General features: G+C 42.7%; 1 protein-coding gene across 1 annotated transcript; it reads left to right on the forward strand.

The window, feature by feature from the left end:
- Positions 1-1,449: 1,449 nt before the first annotated feature.
- On the forward strand, positions 1,450-20,920 carry LZTFL1 (leucine zipper transcription factor like 1). The gene is made up of 10 exons (XM_082638554.1): positions 1,450-1,565; positions 7,938-8,062; positions 10,686-10,880; positions 12,391-12,451; positions 13,544-13,615; positions 14,898-14,963; positions 15,050-15,127; positions 17,830-18,006; positions 19,028-19,131; positions 20,231-20,920. Exons 1-10 carry the CDS (start codon positions 1,563-1,565, stop codon positions 20,247-20,249), a joined length of 900 nt encoding a protein of 299 aa, XP_082494680.1. The 5' UTR covers positions 1,450-1,562; the 3' UTR covers positions 20,250-20,920.
- The last annotated feature ends 433 nt before the right edge of the window (positions 20,921-21,353 follow it).

Here is a 21,353-nt window from a genome sequence, read left to right on the forward strand (position 1 = left end):
TGGCTTTCACCCACCCAACCCAACACCTCCATCCCCCCTCCACCCCCCATCCCCCCCTCCACCCCCCCATCCCCCCACCAGTACTTGCAATAATGCATCTCTTCCTACACCTCTGCTTCTTCTAGGGCAGTGTTTCTTTTTTTATATAAATTTATTTTGGGCTGCATTGGGTCTTCGTTGCTGTGCGCAGGCTTTCTCTAGTTGTGGCGAGCGCGGGGGCTACTCTTCGCTGCGGTGCGCGGGCTTCTCATTGCGGTGGCTTCTCTTGTTGTGGAGCATGGGCTCCAGGCACGCAGGCTTCAGTAGTTGTGGTCTGTGGGCTCAGTAGTTGTGGCTTGTGGGCTCTAGAGCGCAGGCTCGGTAGTTGTGGCACACGGGCTTAGTTGCTCCGCGGCATGTGGGATCTTCCAGGACCAGGGATTGAACCCATGTCCCCTGCATTGGCAGGCGGATTCTTAACCACTGAGTCACCAGGTAAGTCCCAAGGACAGTGTTTCTTTTTTTTTTTTTTTTTTTTTTTTCCGTACGCGGGCCTCTCACTGTTGTGGCCTCTCCCGTTGCGGAGCACAGGCTCCGGACGCGCAGGCTCAGCGGCCATGGCTCACGGGCCCAGCCGCTCCGCGGCATATGGGATCCTCCCAGACCGGGGCACGAACCCGTATCCCCTGCATCGGCAGGCGGACTCTCAACCACTGCGCCACCAGGGAGGCCCAGGACAGTGTTTCTTAAAGAGTGATCCATCATCAATCCTGGAGGGTCGGTAAAAGCTGCAGATTCCAAAGACCGGAGTGATTTAGGATTTCTGGGGGTTAGGCCAGGGAAGCATTTGTACAACACGCTCCCCTGATGATCTAGGCATAATAGTTTGAAATTCACTGCTCTTTCACCAATTCCGTTTGCAATTTTTTTTTTAAGGAAAAAGGTGCTATAGTAGACATTTTTACCAAGAATATAAGAGGGAAAAAATGGGAGCGGTGGGGAGTGAGTCGTTCAAAGCTCTATCCAGGAACCTGGCAGCACTGGTGCTGCTGGCCTATCTCGGCCAAGTAGGAACACTTGGGAGAGAAGAGAAATAAGTCTGGGACGCCCCACGAGACCGTTAAAAGGTCGGGACTCAACGGTCGAGGCCACGGCCCTCGGGGCCATCAGGTCACAGGATGTGCAGGACAAGCCATGAGCAGCAAAGCAGACCCAGATGCCGCGCTGCTCCCGGGAGCGGTGGGGAGTCAGGCGGCCGCTCCACTTCCGTTACCATTGGCAACGGCGGCCTCCCCCAAAGTCGGCGTGGCACGAAAAGGAGGGACTTCCCGGCTCTGGGAGCAAATGCGCATGCGGCTGTCGGCCGGTCACAAGGCACTTCCTGTCGCGTGATCTTGAGGACCAGTAAAAGTGCATAATTCCAGGGTCACGTGCGTCGGTTGCCATTAGCAACCGGAGGCTTCTAAACAACCCGCCTTCCCTCCGCGTCCTCTGCGGTCCAACTTCCCTTGGAGACGCCGGGCCTGGCGAAGCTGCGCCTGGCTTCTCCCGCTTTTCCAGACCGCTGACTCCTGTCCGCCGCCATGGTGAGTAGCCGGCCGGGTAACGCCGGCCCGCGCCGAGGAGAGATGCAGAGCCGGGACCCCGGAGTGATGCCCTGGCCTGCAGCGGGTCTGAGTCCGGCCCTGGGCCTCCCTGAGGAGGGGAGGCTGCGCCGGGTGCGAGAGGCTCTGTTAGCCTCGGCCGAAGCCCTTCCGGGATAATCCTAGGTGGAGCCCTCTCCTAGCAGCCGCGCTCCGCCGCCTCGCTTCATTCCTCGCCCCTGCCTGAGGCAGGGGCCTGAGGTGCCCGGGCCAAGTCACTCTTCACAGGTGGCTGACGAAGAGAACTGGAGGGAACCGGCTGCCAGCAGAAGGCTCAAAGCGGGATTCTCATTCGATTCCAAAAACTCCAAGTTTATGCGCTCGCAGACGCACGCGCACACACACACACACACACACACACACACCCCACCCCACACCCCCACACCCTTTGGCAGCATTAATTATGTTAACGAGCCGAGGACGAAGAACGTGATTGAATACAACTTCTTGATGTGAGAGTGACTGTAAGAGTCCCAGCCCCTATTTTATAGCTGTGAAAACTTGAGTGACGTTTCTTGTGTTTTGACCTGTTCAAAAGAAGGCACGTTTTTCCTGTATGCTAGAACATATCCCATTAATCACTCCAGCGTATATAGAATGCCAACTTATTTTTTTAATTTTTTTATTAGTTTCTGCTTTATAACAAAGTGAATCAGTCATACATATACATCTGTTCCCACATCCCTTCCCTCCTGCGTCTCCCTCCCTCCCACCCTCCCCATCCCACCCCTCCAGGCGGTCACAAAGCACCGAGCCGATCTCCCTGTGCTATGCGGCTGCTTCCCACTATCTATCTACCTTATGTTTGGTACTGTATATATGTCCATGCCTCTCTTTCGCTTTGTCACAGCTTACCCTTCCCCCTCCCCATATCGTCAAGTCCATTCTCAAGTAGGTCTGTGTCTTTATTCCTGTTTTACCCCTAGGTTCTTCATGACATTTTTTTTTCTTAAATTCCATATATATGTGTTAGCATACGGTATTTGTCTTTCTCTTTCTGACTTACTTAACTCTGTATGACAGACTCTAGGTCTATCCACCTCATTACAAATAGCTCAGTTTCGTTTCTTTTTATGGCTGAGAAATATTCCATTGTATATATGTGCCACATCTTCTTTATCCGTTCATCCGATGATGGACACTTAGGTTGTTTCCATCTCCGGGCTATTGTAGAGCTATTATAGAGCTGCTATGAACATTTTGGTACATTTCTCTTTTAGAATGCCAACTTAAATAGCAACCGTTCTTAGAAGAAGGCACAGTACTGAAGTGTTCAGAAAAAAAGATGACTCCAGGGTTGGGGGCACCACTGAAATGGGCTACTAAAATACCTCAACAACCAGAATTGCTATTTAGCCCACGCTATGTCCCAAGCACTCTCTTGCAGCTGAGGGTACAGCTGTGAACAAAACAGACCGTTCCCTACCCTGCTTGAGCTTGTCCCTCTCATTCTCTTGATTTCCCTAAAATATCAGGAACAAGTTGAAAAAATGATGGTGATGTCACAAGAAGGTTGACATTTGCTCCCATTCTATCTTCTGTAATTCCTTTCTATCAGTTTGCTTAACGACTGAGGTTTTGGAGTCAGGCTCAGTTTCTTCATTAGTAAATTGCAGATAATAAGTATACTTGGGTTGTTAAAATGATAAATGAGATAATGCATATAGAACAAATAGCCCAGTACCTGTTAAAATATTAAGCATTCAGTATATAATAGGTTTTATTAGATTGTGTTCATTTTTATCATTACATTTTCATCCTTATACTTCTCATGGTAAAGCTGTATATGGACTTTGGGGTATGGTCAGGAATAGGGAACCATTTCTGGTACCTTCACCACTCTCCCCTCACTTTATGGCACAATTTCAGGACACTAGCTTGGCAATGCTCTGGTAGGATTCTTGCTCTGTGTTTTAGCTATTTTTTTAAATAGAATCTTTCTGCAACAAAATTCAAACAAATTCTGATTTCCCTATTTGGATACCTCCTACTAGCCCTACATATTTTACAGGTGATCATCGTATCTTCTCTGATTTAACAGCTGACAAAACTGGTGTCAATGAGGTTGTGATTTGCTAACAGAAAGTTGCATAGCTAGGCTTAAATTTGGTTTTTAATCCAGTGCTTTCTCTACTTACACCATACATCAACCCATTCCGTTTTCTCTCTAATGATGTGATTCGTGTACATAGAGTGTACATATGTGCGTATGGGGAAGCAAAGGTTTATGAGTGCTGTTTCCCTGGCTAATGCTGTTTCTCCTACTGAACTCAGCTGCTTATTTCTGCTCCCTTTCTTCATCCATTTTAGAGGAACTTTTCTGTCTTGTCCTAAAGTTCATCCTCAGTTTTTGTAATTTTTTTCTTCTTGGTCTTGGGACAGTCACGACTTTTCTTGACTGAAGAGAAAATAATTAACAGATTTGAATTGGCCACTTACTCTGCACAAGGCACTGTACGAGAAGCTGTGTGGTATAAGAAATGAATCAGGTCCTCAGGAGCTTACAGTCTACTTGAAGGAGCAACACCTGGAAAAAAAGACTACTAATAGTACAAGGTAGTAATTAGTCTGTGGTGTTGCCAAATGAGTAGCAGAGGTGATATGTGCTAATTTTTGGAGGAAGGCATAACTAGAGTTACGGAGGGCATATTGGGAGGCTTCACAGAGTAGATAAAACAGGTTTGGTCTTGAAGGATGGGTAGGAATTTGGTGATTTTCTGCAGCATGCTCGTACTGGCTGGTGAGAGCCAATCGTGTGCATTTCTTCTCATCTCTGTATTCAGTGACATTACCTTAGTAGCTTGAAATCAGCCATGCTGGGAGTTTTTATACCACAGAAATCAGCAAGGGCCACAAATCAGTTTCATACCCCCCCACCCAAAAGCCTGTTTTTAAGCATTTACCAGCACACCACTGGGTTGGGTTCAGATTCTTGAATAAGAATGGGGAGGTACTTTTAGTCAAGGATTGGGGTAATGAGAGTGAAAGTATAAGCAGGAAATGTTAAATCATGCTTCTGATGAGCAGACTAGTCTGACTGAAGTAGAGTGTCCTTACGGTAGAATCCTGGGAAACGGGGTTAGAGAAAGAGTTTGGGAGTATGGAGGCCTTATGAATTTAATACTATAAACAAGGAAGAATAATTGAAAATTTGTTTATGGGATTTTTTTAGCAAGATGTGACATTGTTTTGAGTTATTTCCAATTGTAGGATATTCTTGCCCATACTTACGTGACTATAAGAGATAACATCTTTTCTAATGTAGGTATTCAGTTCTTTTTTCAAATGCCTGGTGGAGATCCGTCTTGTCACAACTCAGGTGCATATGCAACTATAACATGTTTGTGTTCTTTTATTTATTTAAACTCTGACATTTTCCAAAAAGGATTTGAAACAGCCAAGTTGAGTGGGGGCTGTGGAGTTAGACTGCCTGGTTCAGATCCCTGCTCTCCCACTTACCTATTTCAGTAGCATAGAAAATCTTTCTTCTTTGTATCTCAGTTTTCTATCTGTAAAGTAGGGTTTTTAAAAAATTAATTAATTTATTATTTATTTATTTTGGCTGCTCTGGGTCTTAGTTGTGGCATGCAGGATCTAGTTCCCCGACCATGGATCGAACCCAGGCCCCCTGCATTGGGAGCACGGGGTCCTACCCACTGGACCACCAGGGAAGTCCCTGTAAAGCAGGTTTATACTACCTTTATCATAGGGTTGTATTGAGGATTAAATGAGGTCATGCCTGGCACATTGTAACCTCTGAATGACTTTTAGCTGTTATCATCATTACTATTATTATTTCTAATGTTCGTCATTAGTTTAGGGAGTTGGCTAATAATCAGTATAAACCAAAACGTAAGAAACGTCTTTCCATTCACGTTGTCTAGCTCTAAGGCAAGATCTTAGTTACCATTTTAATCAAATAAGGTAAAATCATGAAATTTAAGGTAAGTACATATCTCAAATGTGTTGGTTTACATTGGTCAAAATACCTCAACTGGTTGTTCTGAAACATTAGTCTACTGGATAAATGACCATTAGAGAACATCGTAATATCTTGGGTAATTATTAAATTATTGAACTTTAACATCCTGAATTGTAGAAATATTAAAAACAATGTGGGGGAGAAAAAGACTTGTTAGAGCCGTTCATCCTGCAGTTGGGGGTACACGTCTGTAGGCCAGCCTGTTATATTTGAGAGTCAGATGCATATAGATAACAGTTGACACCTTGAGATAGATCATGTCATCAAGGAGAGGATATAGAATGACGAGAGTAAGGGTCCCCAGGCAGGGCCCTGGGAAGTACAGCTACTTAAGAGGCAAGCCCAAGGGGAGCCTACAGATGAGATCAAGAAGGGAGGTGGGGTTAGCAGCCAAAGTATGGAGCAGGTCAGTGGACAGAAAAGCATCAGCCACGGTAGTTGGATTTGTTATTAAGAAGTTGCTGGTGAGTTTTGCAAAGGCAGTTTGAACAGCATATAGAATGGAGACAGCAAGAGTAGAAGGGAAGTAGAGAAATGCAGCAGTAGCTGGAGGGAATTTCCGGTTTTGTATTTTTTTAGCATGAGTGAGATTTATGTACACAGTCTTCTCTATGGTCCGAGGGGAAGAAGAAACCTATAGAGAGTTGAGACGGGGAATAATTGGTTCAATAAAGTCCCCCAGGAGCTTGAAAGAGAACAGATTAAGGCCACGATGGCCTTCAAAAGGAGGAACTCTCTCAGTTCACTTGTCAGGCACATGTCTGTTGTGTGCCAGGCACTATGAGTCGTCCTGGGGATACTCAGGGAACCAGAGGGACAAGGTCATGGCCCTTGTAGACTTCTGTTCTCAGGGAATGGAAACTGCTGAGAGGAGGTAAGGATGTATGTAGATGCAGCAAAGCCATGGTGCAGGGCTTGGGGGGTGAAGGAGGTCATGCCCAGTGACCTTGACCTGGCCTCCACAATGCAGCCCAACACTGTGCTGAGAATGAGAGTTAGACCTTTGTCTCCCATAGACAGGTTATTCTTAAAATAAAGATAATCCTGACTTATTCAGTCCCCTGCATTAGATGTTCACTTTTATAATTTCCTTCTTTAATTTTCAGTATAGCTATAAAATGAAAAAGCTTCATTAATTTCTAGCTTATAGTTGTCAAGCTCTCATCTGGTTTAAAATCAAGACCAATTAGTGGCTGTTTCAAAACCAAATATTTTTTAAAGCTGTGTGAGATGGGATAAGGTTAAGTTGCTGCAATAGAGATTAAAAAAAAAAGAAAAAAAAACAGTACCTTAAAGAATACAGAAGTTTGGGCTTCCCTGGTGGCACAGTGGTTAAGAATCTGCCTGCCAATGCAAGGGACATGGGTTCGAGCCCTGGTCCGGGAAGATCCCACATGCCGCAGAGCAACTAAGCCCATGAGCTACAACTACTGAGCCTGCACTCTAGAGCCCATGAGCCGCAACTACTGAGCCCGCGTGCCTAGAGCCCGTGCTCCACAACAAGAGAAGCCAATGCAATGAGAAGCCCATGCACCACAACAAAGACCCAACTCAGCCAAAAATAAATAAATTTATTTAAAAAAAAACAAAACTGGGCTTCCCTGGTGCAGTGGTTGAGAGTCCGCCTGCCGATGCAGGGGACGTGGGTTTGTGCCCCAGTCCGGGAAGATCCCACATGCCGCGGAGCAGCTGGGCCCATGAGCCATGGCCGCTGAGCCTGCGTGTCCGGAGCCTGTGCTCCACGATGGGAGAGGCCACAACAGTGAGAGGCCAGCATAACGCAAAAAAAAAAAAAAAACCAAAAAAAAAACAAAACTAATATTGTAACAAATTCAATAAAGGTTTAAAAAAAAAAAGAATACAGAAATTTATTTATCTCGTGCTTAACGGCCCTCTCACTGCTCATCACAGTTAGGTACGAGGTCAGTGCTGCTCCACAAAGTTGTTCCAGGGATACCAGTCCCTTTCAGCTTGCCGCTCCCCCAGCCCCCAGGGCATTGTGCTGTCCGCATGGTTCAGTGGAGTCACCACCCCCAGGTTTCAGAGAAATAGGGTGTGGCAAAGGTGTGCCCCGTGTCTTAAGTCCCAGGCTTTAGAAATAGCTCTTATTCTTCTGCTCACATCCATTGCTGAGAAGTAGTCATGTGGCCACACCTGACTTCACGGAGGGCTGGGGAGTGTTTTCTAGTTGGGCAGCCATGTGTCTGGGAAGATGGGAAGAACAGAATTTAGTGGACATCTACCAGTCTCCACCACAGGATAACCTGTATGTTGTCATTGTTGGTTCCTTTATTATATCTTCAAGACTAACAATTAAATTCTTTTTTTTTCAGGCAGAGTTGGGTCTAAATGAGCACCATCAAAATGAAGTTATTAATTACATGCGTTTTGCTCGTTCAAAAAGAGGCTTGAGACTCAAAACTGTAGATTCCTGCTTCCAGGACCTCAAGGAGAGCAGGTATCAGAGAATTCTAAGGAAACTCAGTGGGAAGGAACATGGATCCCTTCTGGTGGCCAGTATGGGGGTGCTGTAGCAGAGAGGCCTTACAAACCATTGCCAGGATATCATGATCAATTATTCATTGAGAGCAGCTACACTAAGCCTTATGGATATGTGAAACTCAAGAAATCAGATTGTGGTGGGAGCAATCTATTACTAAACACGCATATAATGATAATTGAGGGATTGCAAAGTTTCAGAAGGGCAGTCAGGAAATTGTGAAGTGCTTCTGGGTTAATGATTGGCTTGCTGTGTTAAAGATTCCAGAACCTTAACTACTTGAGTTATTAATTAAAAGATTAGAGCCATAAGACATGGCAGTTAGCAAGAAAACACCTATGCAGTTTATGTTGAAGAATTAGAAGAAGAGAAAACAGCAGGAAACCATGAAAAGCTTGCTGACTAGTACCAAAATTATTAGTTGATTTGTAGCAAGAGATGATAATTCGTTTAGTTGGACCAATAGTGGAAGATAATAAAAGTCCATAGAAAATTTAGTAATAGAGGATAATAGGGAAGCCCACCAAAAGGACTAAATAATAAAGAGACATCAGATTACTTGGGGATCAGATTTTGGCACACTTAAATGTCAAGACATAAATGAAAAAGGTCTCCAAGTGATCTGTAACTGTGATAAAGTCATTAACTTCACTCAGTAGCAGAGACCCTCAGCTGTAGACTGTTACCTGTTCGATCCATTATTCTAATCTGATAATCTGGCTTCCTAACCCACAGCAGAGGTAAGCAGCCATCTGATTGGTAAGTCTGTGAGACAGCCAGAGAAGGTACCCATTATTTACTTTACACACTGGAGTACCTTAACTGCTGTTCATAATAATGAACTTGGGTTGCTCAAAAAAAAAAACACATTTTTAAGCAGATTTGCTTTGTTCTATTAAAGAATATAGAAAGATTGTTAATATATTTAATAAGGACTTGCATCAAAAATAAAGTTTTGGTTTTTTTAGAGTGGTTAAATTCTGCTGGGTAAATGAAACGTTAAAGAATGGTAAATCAAATAAAAGTTTGGTGTGACTCCCTTCATTTTGTCCTTTTGGAATGATGGAGAAGATGACCTGAGGTCGGGGCTATAGCTCTTCATCTGCTGAGCATCTGAGGGATAAAAGACTTTGAGGCTGGAGGCAGGGAGCGGAGGAGACTGTGTTACCATAAAACTGTCATCGATTGTAGGAGGCATGCATGGAAGCTTTCTCAAGAATTCAGCTGTTGGGCATGTTCCTGAGATTGTTGGAAATGATTGTGGAATTGGGACCATGGGCAAGTCACCACCACCTTCTGAGCCTGTGTTCCATCTGTGAAGTGAGGGAATTGAAAAAAATGGCTCCAGAGTTCCCTTCCAACACAAACGTTTTCTGTGGAAGAGTCGATCTTTAATCCTTTTGATGATGTTTGTTTTTAATGGAGGTTTAATGAAGTTAGGGTTTTTTTTTCTTTTGGGTCTCAAGAATGCTAAGAGAAGCAATATATAATTACCATTGATTTTCTTATAGACATTTACTAACATGTGAATGGTCATTCAGTCATCGAAATGCTAGACATGATATAAAGAAAGGAGAAATTACACCTCTCAGGTGACTTATGAAATAATTAAATGTGATAAAACTAATTTTAGGGGAGATTAAAGTAAAAAAGTTTTTCATTGAAAAGCTAAAGAAAAAAGTAGATAGTTTGGGGAATGTTTCTGATCACGTACTTGTATTAAAGAATGTGCACATTTGAAGAGCAAACCACAGTTTAATCATTTAAATAGACATCAAAAATTAATTGAGCTTAAATTATTTTCAAACTGTTTTATTAATAAAGAAGATAATTTCCAGAGGGACTTTCACTAAACCCTTTAATCCCTTAGATCAGGGGTCCCCAACCCCTGGGCCATGGACTGGTACCAGTCTGTGTCCTGTTAGGAACCGGGCCGGACAGCAGGAGGTGAGCGGCGGGCAGGCGGACAAGCGAGCGAAGCTTCATCTATATTTACAGCCGCTCCCCTTCGCTCGCATTACTGCCTAAGCTCCGCCTCCTGTCAGATCAGTGGCGGCATTAGATTCTCATAGGAGCACAAACCCTACTGTGAACTGTGCATGCGAGGGATCTAGGTTGTGCTTATGAGAATTTAATGCCTGATGATCTGAGGTGGAGCTGAGGCAGTGATGCTAGCGCTGGGGAGTGGGTGCAAATACAGATTATCATTAGCAGAGAGGTCTGACTGCACAGGGACCGTAATAAATCAATTACTTGCAGACTCATATGAAAACCCTATCAGTGAGTGGCAAGTGAAAACAAGCTCAGGGCTCCCACTGATTCTGCATTACGGTGAGTTGTATAATTATTTCGTTATACATTACAATGTAATAATAATAGAAATAAAGTGCACAATAAATGTAATGAGCTTGAATCATCCTGAAACCATCCCCCCACCCCCCGGTCCATGGAACAGTTGTCTTCCACAAAAGGTTGAGGGCCGCTGCCTCAGATGACATGGTGTGGGTTTCTTAGTTTTCTCTTACTTTGTAAATAGTTGTTGTTGTTTATCCAGAGGTTTTGGATTGTGGTTGTTTTTCAGGCTGGTGGAGGAGACCTTCACCATAGATGAAGTCTCTGAAGTCTTGAATGGGTTACAGGCCGTGGTCCACAGTGAGGTGGAGTCTGAGCTCATCAACACGGCCTACACCAATGTGCTACTTCTGCGGCAGCTTTTCTCACAAGCTGAGAAGTGGTACCTCAAGCTACAGACAGACATCTCTGAACTTGAAAACAGGTACTAAAATTTGTATCCGCAGTTATGACAGTAGAGCCCCAAGCATGAACTTAAAAGTTAGTGAATATCTTTGCTGCTTTGCTTGGGCCTGGTGCGTGAGAAAACTTGGGTAAGGTAACAGCAGAGCATCCAGTTAGTAAGTGATCTCTTAGGTGCCACTCAGCATCCTCTTCAAAATGCCCTGTTTCCACTATTCCTAGGCGTTATAAAGGCCTCTGAGATTTATGAGATTGCTCTTAAGGCTATAATTAATCATTCCATATGGTATCTCTGGTTAGCCTGATCAGTATTATAATAAGTCTTCAGAAATAGGTCAACTAAGAAAAAAAGATTATGAAACAGTTGAAAAGTTAATTCAAATACCATAAAATCACACTTAGTAGTATTGGAAGTTTATTTCTAAATAATTGCATTAAAATTATATACTGATCTTTAAAATAGGGAAAGTTAAAAAAAAGTTTTATTATCTGAACTATATCAAAAAGCTCATTAATTTTTAAAAAATATGGTAAAGTCAATGAAATTGAAACTCGGTCTAAGAAAAGTCATGCCAGAGATCTGGAAAGACTGATATCGAGCTCAGGGGCCGTTTGCTAAGCACAGGTGCAGCGCGGCTTGCGGACAGTGCTTAACAACACTGGCTGTGGCCTTGGGTAGGGAAGGAAACCATTTAGCTTCACCAACTGTCAGTAGATAACTGGTGAGAAAACTTTGAGAAACTGACCTATTAAGAAGCTTAGGAAAGTAGTTACTGCCATTCACTCTGTAAGCTTTTGTATAGTCAGCCCCCAGGTACCTTTGCAAATAAAAGGAAATGTTCAGGTGGATCACCCCCAAACCATCTGTCTTCCTTGAGAACTTACCATACTCTTTTTCAGTAGATGTGAACTAACTTTATTTTTCTGAGGCTACTCTATTAAAAATCAGTTTTCCTTGAACCTCTACTAGCTAACAATGTATATTATAGAGCAATTTCCCTATAGCACCTCAAAAATACAGTGTTGACTACAAATTTCAGACATAGTTGTATTAACATTGTAATTTAGTTCTAGCGATTATATTGTACACTCAGTAGGTACAAAATAGTAGGTGCTATGGAGATTCAATTTTGAGTGCATGGAACTTAGGTTCTCGACCATTAGTAACTAAATATTTTTGATGTGGTGAAGTTTTGTTCATCTTGCTCTGTTGTTTCTGGCATGTAATAGATTGGTACCAGTGCTTTTATTCTTCTTTTTCTTCTTTCTGAATTTTATTTATTTATTTATTTGGCTGTGCCAAGTCTTAGTTGTGGCACACAGGATCTTTGTTGTGGCATGCGGGATCTTTTTTTAGTTGAAGCGCACAGAATCTAGTTCCCTGACCAGAGATCGAACCTGGGCCCCCCGCATTGGGAACACAGAGTCTTAACCGCTGGACCACCAGGGAAGTCTTGCTTTTATTCTTCTTGTGTGTATGATACAAGTCTATTCTAAACAAACATTTTTTCATATTTGTTTTTGTCTTCAAGAGAATTATTGGAACAAGTTGCAGAATTTGAAAAAGCAGAATTTACATCTTCAAATAAAAAGGTAATTTTTGGTCCTTATCAGTCCATACCTTAATAGCCAGTGTTTAAAATCCTCAAGTTGCTCAGAGCATTCAGAGATTAAAGTGAGAACTCTCAAGGAAAAGCATTCAACTCAAGATCAGAATTCCAAGCTTGCCTCTCAGATTTTTAGGTGAAAGAAGATAAGTTTTGGAAGTAACTATGAAAAACTTGTTTTTGTCTCCTACCTCACACACGCATGCGCATGCACACAACATCCCTGCAGTCCACCTGCCTCCCAGCCATGCAAGCTCTTCACTCAGATGATGCGGAGCACAGGCTTTGGGGGCATGCATCCTGGCACTATCACTCCTCAGCTGTGCGACCTTGAGCAGGTTACCTGAGATGGCTGAGCCTCATTCCCCTCATCTGTCAAGTGGAGACAGTACTAGTAGTTACCTGCTTGTCTCTTTAATCATTCTCATTACCTGCAGTGACCACTTAGCATTCCATTGTGTAGATGCACCATAAATCCTCTGTGGTGTTACATGGTAAAACACTGCCAAGATCAATCCATGAACATACACGTACAAAACAATTTTCTAATTATTCCTTTGGAACATATTTCTAGCTAAGAAATTTCTAGGTCAGAGGGCATGAATTGTTTTGTTTTAATACATATTGCTAAACTGCCAGAATGTTTGTGTCAAGTTACTCATCTGTAATGTAGTTTACCTAAATCCTCATCATTATTACAGTTTTTCTGGGGTTCATGCAGAAATCTCTGTTTTAGCTCCCACAGTTTAAAATCCCAGTCCCTAGATACTAGGATCTTTATCGGCTCTGGCTTTGAGTACCTTCCCTCCCCGCTTTCTCTTCCACCTGTTTTTTGTTCTTTTTTTAAAGATACAAGGAGGATGGGTTTCATTTTTATCTCTAATTTGCATTGGGCACTGTGGGCCAGGCACTGTCCTAAGCACTAGGGTGTAGCAGAGATCCAAACCAATGAAAATCTAGCTGACATCTCAGTGAATATGTTTACACAGTGTCTTCCACTTAGAAAGTACAAGGGTTCAGTGACTACACGTGTTTTATTCAGTGGTGATTTCAGTTTGGTTTCTTTGTTTTATTTCAGCCCATCGTAGATAACATAAAGCCAAAACTTGCTCCACTTAACGAAGGTGGAACAGCAGAACTCCTAAACAAGGTAACGTTGCCATCATTTTGAGAAATGGCAAACTCTCTAAGGATGTATGCTCACTGCCTACCCAGCTCTAGGGTAGAGAGACTGGGTGTAAGGTGTTGATTCAGGCTTTGGTCCACTGAGGGTAATTAGCCCATCACAGTAGTTGTACTTAATGGTACTGGTGGGCCAGAAGAGGGCACACTTAACTCCCAGAGAGTCTGAAGCAGCTCTTGATTGCATCTTTTCATAATGAAGTGAAGAGCATAGCATTTTGTAAAGTGTTTATTGATGGACATTTGAAGTTTATGAGCTGTGATAACAATGAAGGGATTTTTTAATTAAGAGGTTTATAAAGATTAATTACTGATATACAACTATTTTTCATGACTCTTGTGTTCTCAACATTATGCTAGATATTGTTACATAAAAAGAAAAGTAATACCTGGCCTTTTGCCCTCAAAAACCTTGTAGTCTCATTGGGAAGGGATAACTAATATTCTAGAAACAGAGACAGCAGACTGCTAACCTGTGTGCCACAGTTGCCACTAACCTGGTGCCAAAGGCGCCACAGGGTGGCAGAGAAGACACATTTCCATGTGGATAAGAGTAGTTGAGGACAGGCTCTTGGGTAAGGTGGTGCCTGAGCTGGGCTGAAAGGTGTAGCAGATTGAATTGTCAGAGGGAAGAGAAATGGTATGGCCAGCAGAGGAACAGAGTGGGCAGCAGTTAGAGGCAGAGAGGAGGCTGGCATGCCTTGGAGCAGAGTTCAGGCTCTCCAGCTGGGCAATGCTGCATGTGCTGGGGTGTAGTAAGAAGTGAGACCGCACTGACAGGTGATGCTTGTGACAGAGCTGCTGATGAGCAAGGCCCTTGGACCTCAGCTCAGTTGGAACCACTTAGGGGCTGGGCACAGGGTATAGAATGATGAAGATTGTGTCTTGAGGATAAGCGGCAAGTGGTGTACAGTGTAGGCTGAGAACAAACCCAAGAGTTGCAGGATCAGCTAGGTGAGAGATGGCAGGGGAGGGGGACTTTGCAAAAAGGCTGAGGGTAGAGGGCTGAAAAAAGCCTGAGAGACTGCGAAAGAAGGAACTTGAAGTCTTAGAGCCAGAGATGACTCATACGTGTTGAGGCTGGTGGGCTGGGTAAAACTGGAATATTACCAGTAACCAGGGCATGCAGACTTCTGAGCTTTTATGTAATTTAAATTTAATGTAAAAATTAAATTTTTAAGTGAAACAAATAATTTCAGGGATTAAAAATACTTTGGCTAACATAATAAAACTTGAATTTTCTCAAAAAGGAAATTTTAAGACTTCAAGAAGAGAATGAGAAATTCAAGTCAAGGCTGAAGACCCTTGAAACACAGGTAACCGAGAAATACTTTAACAAAATTATTGAAAGAGTTACTTACAGACTAAATACTGAATGTATTTTGTTTAATCTTGATTATAGGCAACAAATGCATTGGATGAGAAGTCAAAACTAGAAAGAGCACTGCAAGATTTACAGATTGATCAAGGAACTCAAAAGGTGAAATCAGTTTTAGCATTTTCACATTTTCTAGATGATCAAGTTATAAACTTACATTAAGTCTTAGCTACTATTGATATTATGCCCCACAGCCAGCCACTCCCTGAGAGGGAGGCCACCTCTGTAATTCTGCATCGAGACAAACTTGTCCAGGAAAGGCCAGGTGAGAGCCTGCTGAGGGAAGTGGGGGCAGATACACAGCTCATGTGCTTCACATGTCCCAGAGCCCATTGGCATATGAGATATGCTTAAATTTATTTTTTAAAAGTTCTTCTCCCTTTCACTTTGCCCTTCCAATTACAACGGGAAGAAAGGAAGAGTTTTTAGTTATTATTATACAGAACTTATTATTACTTAAGTTTCCCTTCGGTGAGTGTGACAAAACAGAATGAATTTACTAGTCATGCATCTTCTAATCCACCTATATCTAGCTGTGCTTCTGTAATACAGTGAAATCCAGTGAAGTTCTCCAAGCTTGTCTGAATGGAATGACTGAGTATCACTCCACCCTGGAAGTCATCGTGTGCTCAGTTCTGCCTCCTTTGGCCTTTCCATTGAGATTAGATGCTGTAATAGGATCCTGTCAGCAGGACCATTTGAGTGAATTTTCATTGCAGCACTGGCTTTTCTAGTGGTTGTAGTGCCATTGTAAATGTCTCCTAAACAATCCCCAAACTTACTTCATTAGACTTTGGTTATACTTTTTCTATGGAAAATTTCAAACATATACAAGAGTAGAGAGAATAGTGTAATGCACCCCAGGTACTCATCGCTCTGCTTTACCAGTCAATCATCAAGACATGGCCAGTCTGGTTTCATATTTACCTCTAGTTTCTTCTCCCTTCCCCCATGTTTTTTGTTTTTTTTTAATTAATTTATTTTTTGGCTGTGTTGGGTCTTCATTGCTGTGCACAGGCTTTCTCTAGTTGCAGCGAGCATGGGCTTCTCATTGTGGTGGCTTCTCATTGCGGAGCATGGGCTCTAGGCGCACAGGCTTCAGTAGTTGTGGTTCACGGGCTCAGTAGTTGTGGCTCGTGGGCTCAGTAGTTGTGGCGTGCAGGCTCAGTAGTTGTGGTGCACGAGCTTAGTTGCTCCGCAGCATGTGGGATCTTCCCGGACCAGGGCTCGAACCCGTGTCCCCTGCATTGGCAGGCAGATTCTTAACCACTGTGCCACTGGGGAAGTCCCCACCCATGTTTTTTTGAAGCCAGTCTTAGACATTACATTATCTTATCTGTAGGTATTTTTTATTTTTTTATTTTTTTTTTTTTTTTTTTTTGCTGTACGCGGGCCTCTCACTGCTGTGGCCTCTCCCGTTGCGGAGCACAGGCTCCGGACACACAGGCTCCGCGGCCATGGCTCGCGGGCCCAGCCGCTCCGCGGCATGTGGGATCCTCCGGGATCGGGGCACGAACCCGCGTCCCCTGCATCGGCAGGCGGACTCTCAACCACTGCGCCACCAGGGAAGCCCCTGTAGGTATTTTTTAAATAAAAGGATGCTTCTTATATGGCTAAAACAAAAGGAAATATATATGATTTTCAATCATTATATACCAAGGACCATAAATTTCAATCATTATATACCAAGGACCACAAAACAGCTAAATACTCCGGAACAGCTTTAGTTTCTCAAAAGTAAACCAGTTGCCAACATTTTCGGATGATGAATTTGTTTTAAAAGCCATTGAAGGCTTTGCTCCAATTTTACTTTTAAGATTTGGCAAAAGCAAAATGCGTACAGGCCTTCACTAGATGCAGTGAAATAAAATCTTTTTAAAAACCAGATTTCAAAAATAAGTAAGGAATTCTTCTTTTGTTGATAGTAGTACTTCGTCTTCATAGTTAGCAATTATAGACCATTTTCCTGTCATTAATATAACTTTTGTCTTTTATAAATTTTATCTAGTTAAAAACATGATCCAGCCTGGAGGGGTGGGATAGGGAGGGTGGGAGGGAGGGAGACGCAAGAGGGAAGGGATATGGGAACAGATGTGTATGTATAACTGATTCACTTTGTTATAAAGCAGAAACTAATAAAAAATAAAAAAATAAAAATAAATAAATAAATAAATAAATAAATAAAAACATGATCCAGGTAGAGAGAAGATCCAGCTGCTTATATTACACTGACGAAGTGTACAAATATGTGCATATCGAATTAATGTAAAAAACTTAAAATCTTGTAAATTCAGCAAGCCATATAATCAGTAAGCATTAATTAGGCTCTCATAATATTGTAAAACATGTCTGTTACATTTTTTGTATAAATTGTATTAATTTAATTATTTTTCCATCTGTATCATTAAAAATTCTTCACCAGGATTTTTTTTACCTTGACTTTTCAAAAATGAAGCCTATTTGCCACCCCAACTCTGGGAAACACAATCTTGTCAAATTTAGGATCCTACCTCTCTTGTTCCTCTTTTGGAATTCCAGCAGTTCACAAATCATATTTTATATACTTGGAAATCAGTGACCACTGAGTGTCTGCTGTGCTCAGGACACAGTGCACTGGGTGCTGAGGGTGAACTGGGTGTGCTGGTGACCCTGACTGGGCTGCAGTGGCAGAGAACGCTGGCGGGGGATGCTGACATGCACACGCAACACACAGCATCATCTGTTTCCATCACCTGTGATGCTGAATCTAGAGCAGTTACTATTTAGGATGTCAGCATGAAATCATGTGAGTGTATTTTTCATAGGATTTTATAAAGGCCCAAGAGTTGAGTGACTTGGAAAACACAGTTGCTGCTTTAAAGAGTGAGTTTCAGAAGACACTTAATGACCAGACAGAAAACCAGAAGTCCCTGGAGGAGAATCTAGCGACAGCCAAGCATGACCTACTCAGGGTGCAGGAGCAGCTGAGCATGGCTGAAAAGGTCAGATTTGTCTGTTTATATCCAATTAAGTGATGAATGCAGTGTAACTAAGGGAAACGTTGGACAACTACAGATTCACTTCATGTTTTGTCAAGGTATTAGGCAATTTGTGTTCTAAAGATTTATCATTTGGGACACTGAGATTCTTCCATCTTTGGCACTAAAGTATCTGTGATAATAAAAACCTACACTCCTTCTGTTCTATGGTAAATACTCCACTGAGGGTGGCGTACAGCCGGCACCCTGAGCACCCATTTTGCTGTTCCTGATCAGCCCTCTTACAGGCTGGCAGAGGGATGGGTGGCTTTTTTCTAAAGGGTTCTATACCTTTTTCTTAATTTATATGAGATATGTGGAGAACTGGTTGTTTCGCTTTAGGGGTTAGACTCCTAAGAATATGGGAGCTAAAATGTAATTAAATTTAAAATCCTCCTCTTCAAATACTGGCAGTATTTTGGGATTTGGAGAAAAGAGCATGCTATTTTACCTGAAAATGAATTTACTTTTTCAAATAGATTTCCCATGTCTATGGCATAGTATGTTTGAGTTATTTGCTAATATTGTACTTGGGAAATGTTACTATTTTATTAGCTTCCCATTTGAAAGAATGTATTTTTAAAGTTTGAATAGTCTTGGGCTTCCCTGGTGGCGCAGTGGTTGGGAGTCCGCCTGCCGATGCAGGGGACACGGGTTCGTGCCCCGATCCCGGAAGATCCCACATGCCGCGGAGCGGCTGGGCCCGCGAGCCATGGCCGCGGAGCCTGTGTGTCCGGAGCCTGTGCTCCACAACGGGAGAGGCCACAGCAGTGAGAGGCCCGCGTACAGCAAAAAAAAAAAAAAAAAAAAAAAAAAAAAAAGTTTGAATAGTCTTAATTTTATATGAGTATATGTTTTTACAAATTAGAAAATAAAATAAGCACAATATTAGTAAAATTAGGGCAAAAATACATATTTTCATCAAATATGTTATTTCTTTCCTTAACTATTTCTTATTAATGGGCTGACATTTTTCACTATGCAGGAATTAGAGAAAAAATTCCAACAAACAGCAGCTTATCGAAACATGAAAGAGATTCTCACCAAGAAGAATGACCAAATCAAAGACCTGAGGAAAAGACTGGCGAAGTAAGCCATACTGATCCTGCCTCTCGGATTGTCTCCCTGCTGGGTTGATGTCTGTCCTTCATTAAGTCTAACCTTGTGTCTGGAGAGGTCAGGCCGGTGGGGAGTTGCTCTGTCATTCAGTCCAGAAGCCTGTGTCTGAGGAAGGCAGAGGGGCTTTGGCCAGGCCTCATCTGTAACACCCACCAGGGTTTCTTTTCACGTTCAGCCGAACCTTTAGCCTCACACAGGGCTACACTAGGCTACTCTGGCCGTGGATTCTCTTAGCAGGATATTTGACAGAAACCACAGCAAGCACACAGGGCAGCACTGGGCATTTCTCCTCAGTGGTGTCCTTGCTGCAGCCCACAACCTGATCATACTGTGCTCTGACATGACAATTTAGGTGCTAGAAAATGAGGTCCATGCGTGGGTGCCAGAGCCAGCGTGGCTTAGAAGTTCCATGCCCCACATAGGACCAGTGTCTTTGGTCCAGCCACGTGATGCCCAGGCACGGGCATGTCCGGGAGGGAGAAACTCAGCTGTACCCAGGGAAGCCGAAGCCATGGTTTCCACCATGGATGTATAGTTGTTCACAGTTCTCCTGGTCCAGATGGAGTCTTGTAATCGGGGTCATTTCTGTCATCAGTGGTTCTGCCTGGAAACTCAGCTGATATTTTACCTTTATCAGGGTTCCAGGGTACCAGAGCTAGAAAGTGAATCCCAGATCATGTTTTTCCTTAGAGAAGAGGGTCTGTTAACCCTGTACTCACAAAGCCATGTCAGCTGTTTGTGTCCATCAGGCCATCGATTAGATAATCACCGCCGAATCCCTAATCTACTATGCTATCACAGATCTAGGTGCCACATGTAGAAACTTGGAACCTGAAGGTATCTCAGCAGTTACCTGGTCCATTCTCCACCTGTGGCAGGAATCCCCTGAGTCACCCTCGTCATGCCTTGAATGTATCTGACTTCTACTGTAGCAGTGATTTAAAGTGAAAAATGCAACATTACTGGTTTAGTCACGGGAGGTGTTTCAAGTGAACTTATTTAGTAACAACAACAACAGCAAAAAGTATCATGACATTATGCTGTTAATTTAATATACATCTCTTTCCAGGTATGAACCTGAAGATTAAAAACTGAAGAAGATTTCGTCTGGAAGCTGCCACAACATGAAAGTACAAGCTGTTTGTCACCTCAGGCATGTATTTGAAGCAGTTTGTTGTATTCCCTCTCTTTATTTTTCTAATATTTAGACGTTGCTTCTAATATTTAGAACTAGAGTTCCTATTTCAGTTACCTAATTGAGAAGAGAGAAAACCTACTGACTGATTCTGGCCTGTTATCCCAAACTCCTCTCTGCGGAGTGCTCCAGAATCTTAGTTCAAATGCAGTGAGAATTCTTTATAGTAAAGAGGAGGCTTATCCTTTTGCATTAGTGTAAAGAGCACGCCTTTTCAATACATGTTAAAGCTAGCATTGTCTATACTTGTGCATGCCCCAGAGTAAAAATATAGAATTATTAAAGGTAGTTATTACAAATAAACCTTATTTTTTAACATGAAATCTAATTTGTTTTCTCTATGTGATCATCAAAAAATATGGATTTATTGAAAATGTGAATACCATCTATTATAGGCATCATTTTTACCAATTATAATGAAAATTAACAGTGAACATGAGGATTCGGTTAACTCCTTCAGTCTCTCTAGCTAAATGCTGAGGAGGGTCAGACATTTTTTTGCAGCATAACTTATGAGTCCGTATTACTAATGGAGAAGGCAGAGCCATCCTGTACTTATACAGTTGAGAAAGTATCTGGACTCAGAATAAATGTAATCTTTATACTTCAGTTTCCAGAATATTCTTTTAAATTATATGTTAAATGAGAACACTTTTTTAAAATATAAATTTATTTATCTTATTTATTTATTTTTGGCTGCGTTGGGTCTTTGTTGCGGTGCATGGGCTTCTCATTGCAGTGGCTTCTCTTGTTGTGGAGCACGGGCTCTAGGCACGCGGGCTTCACTAGTTGTGGCTCACGGGCTCTAGGTGCGCGGGCTTCACTAGTTGTGGCTCACGGGCTCTAGAGCACAGGCTCAGTAGTCGTGGCACACGGGCTTAGTTGCTCCATGGCATGTGGGATCTTCCTCGACCAGGGATCGAACCCGTGTTCGATCCTGCAATGGTTAAGAATCCTCCTGCATTAGCAGGAGGATTCTTAACCACTGCGCCACCAG

Source organism: Mesoplodon mirus (assembly GCF_964341445.2).
Source record: "Mesoplodon mirus genome assembly, chromosome: 12".
NCBI lineage: Eukaryota > Metazoa > Chordata > Mammalia > Artiodactyla > Ziphiidae > Mesoplodon > Mesoplodon mirus.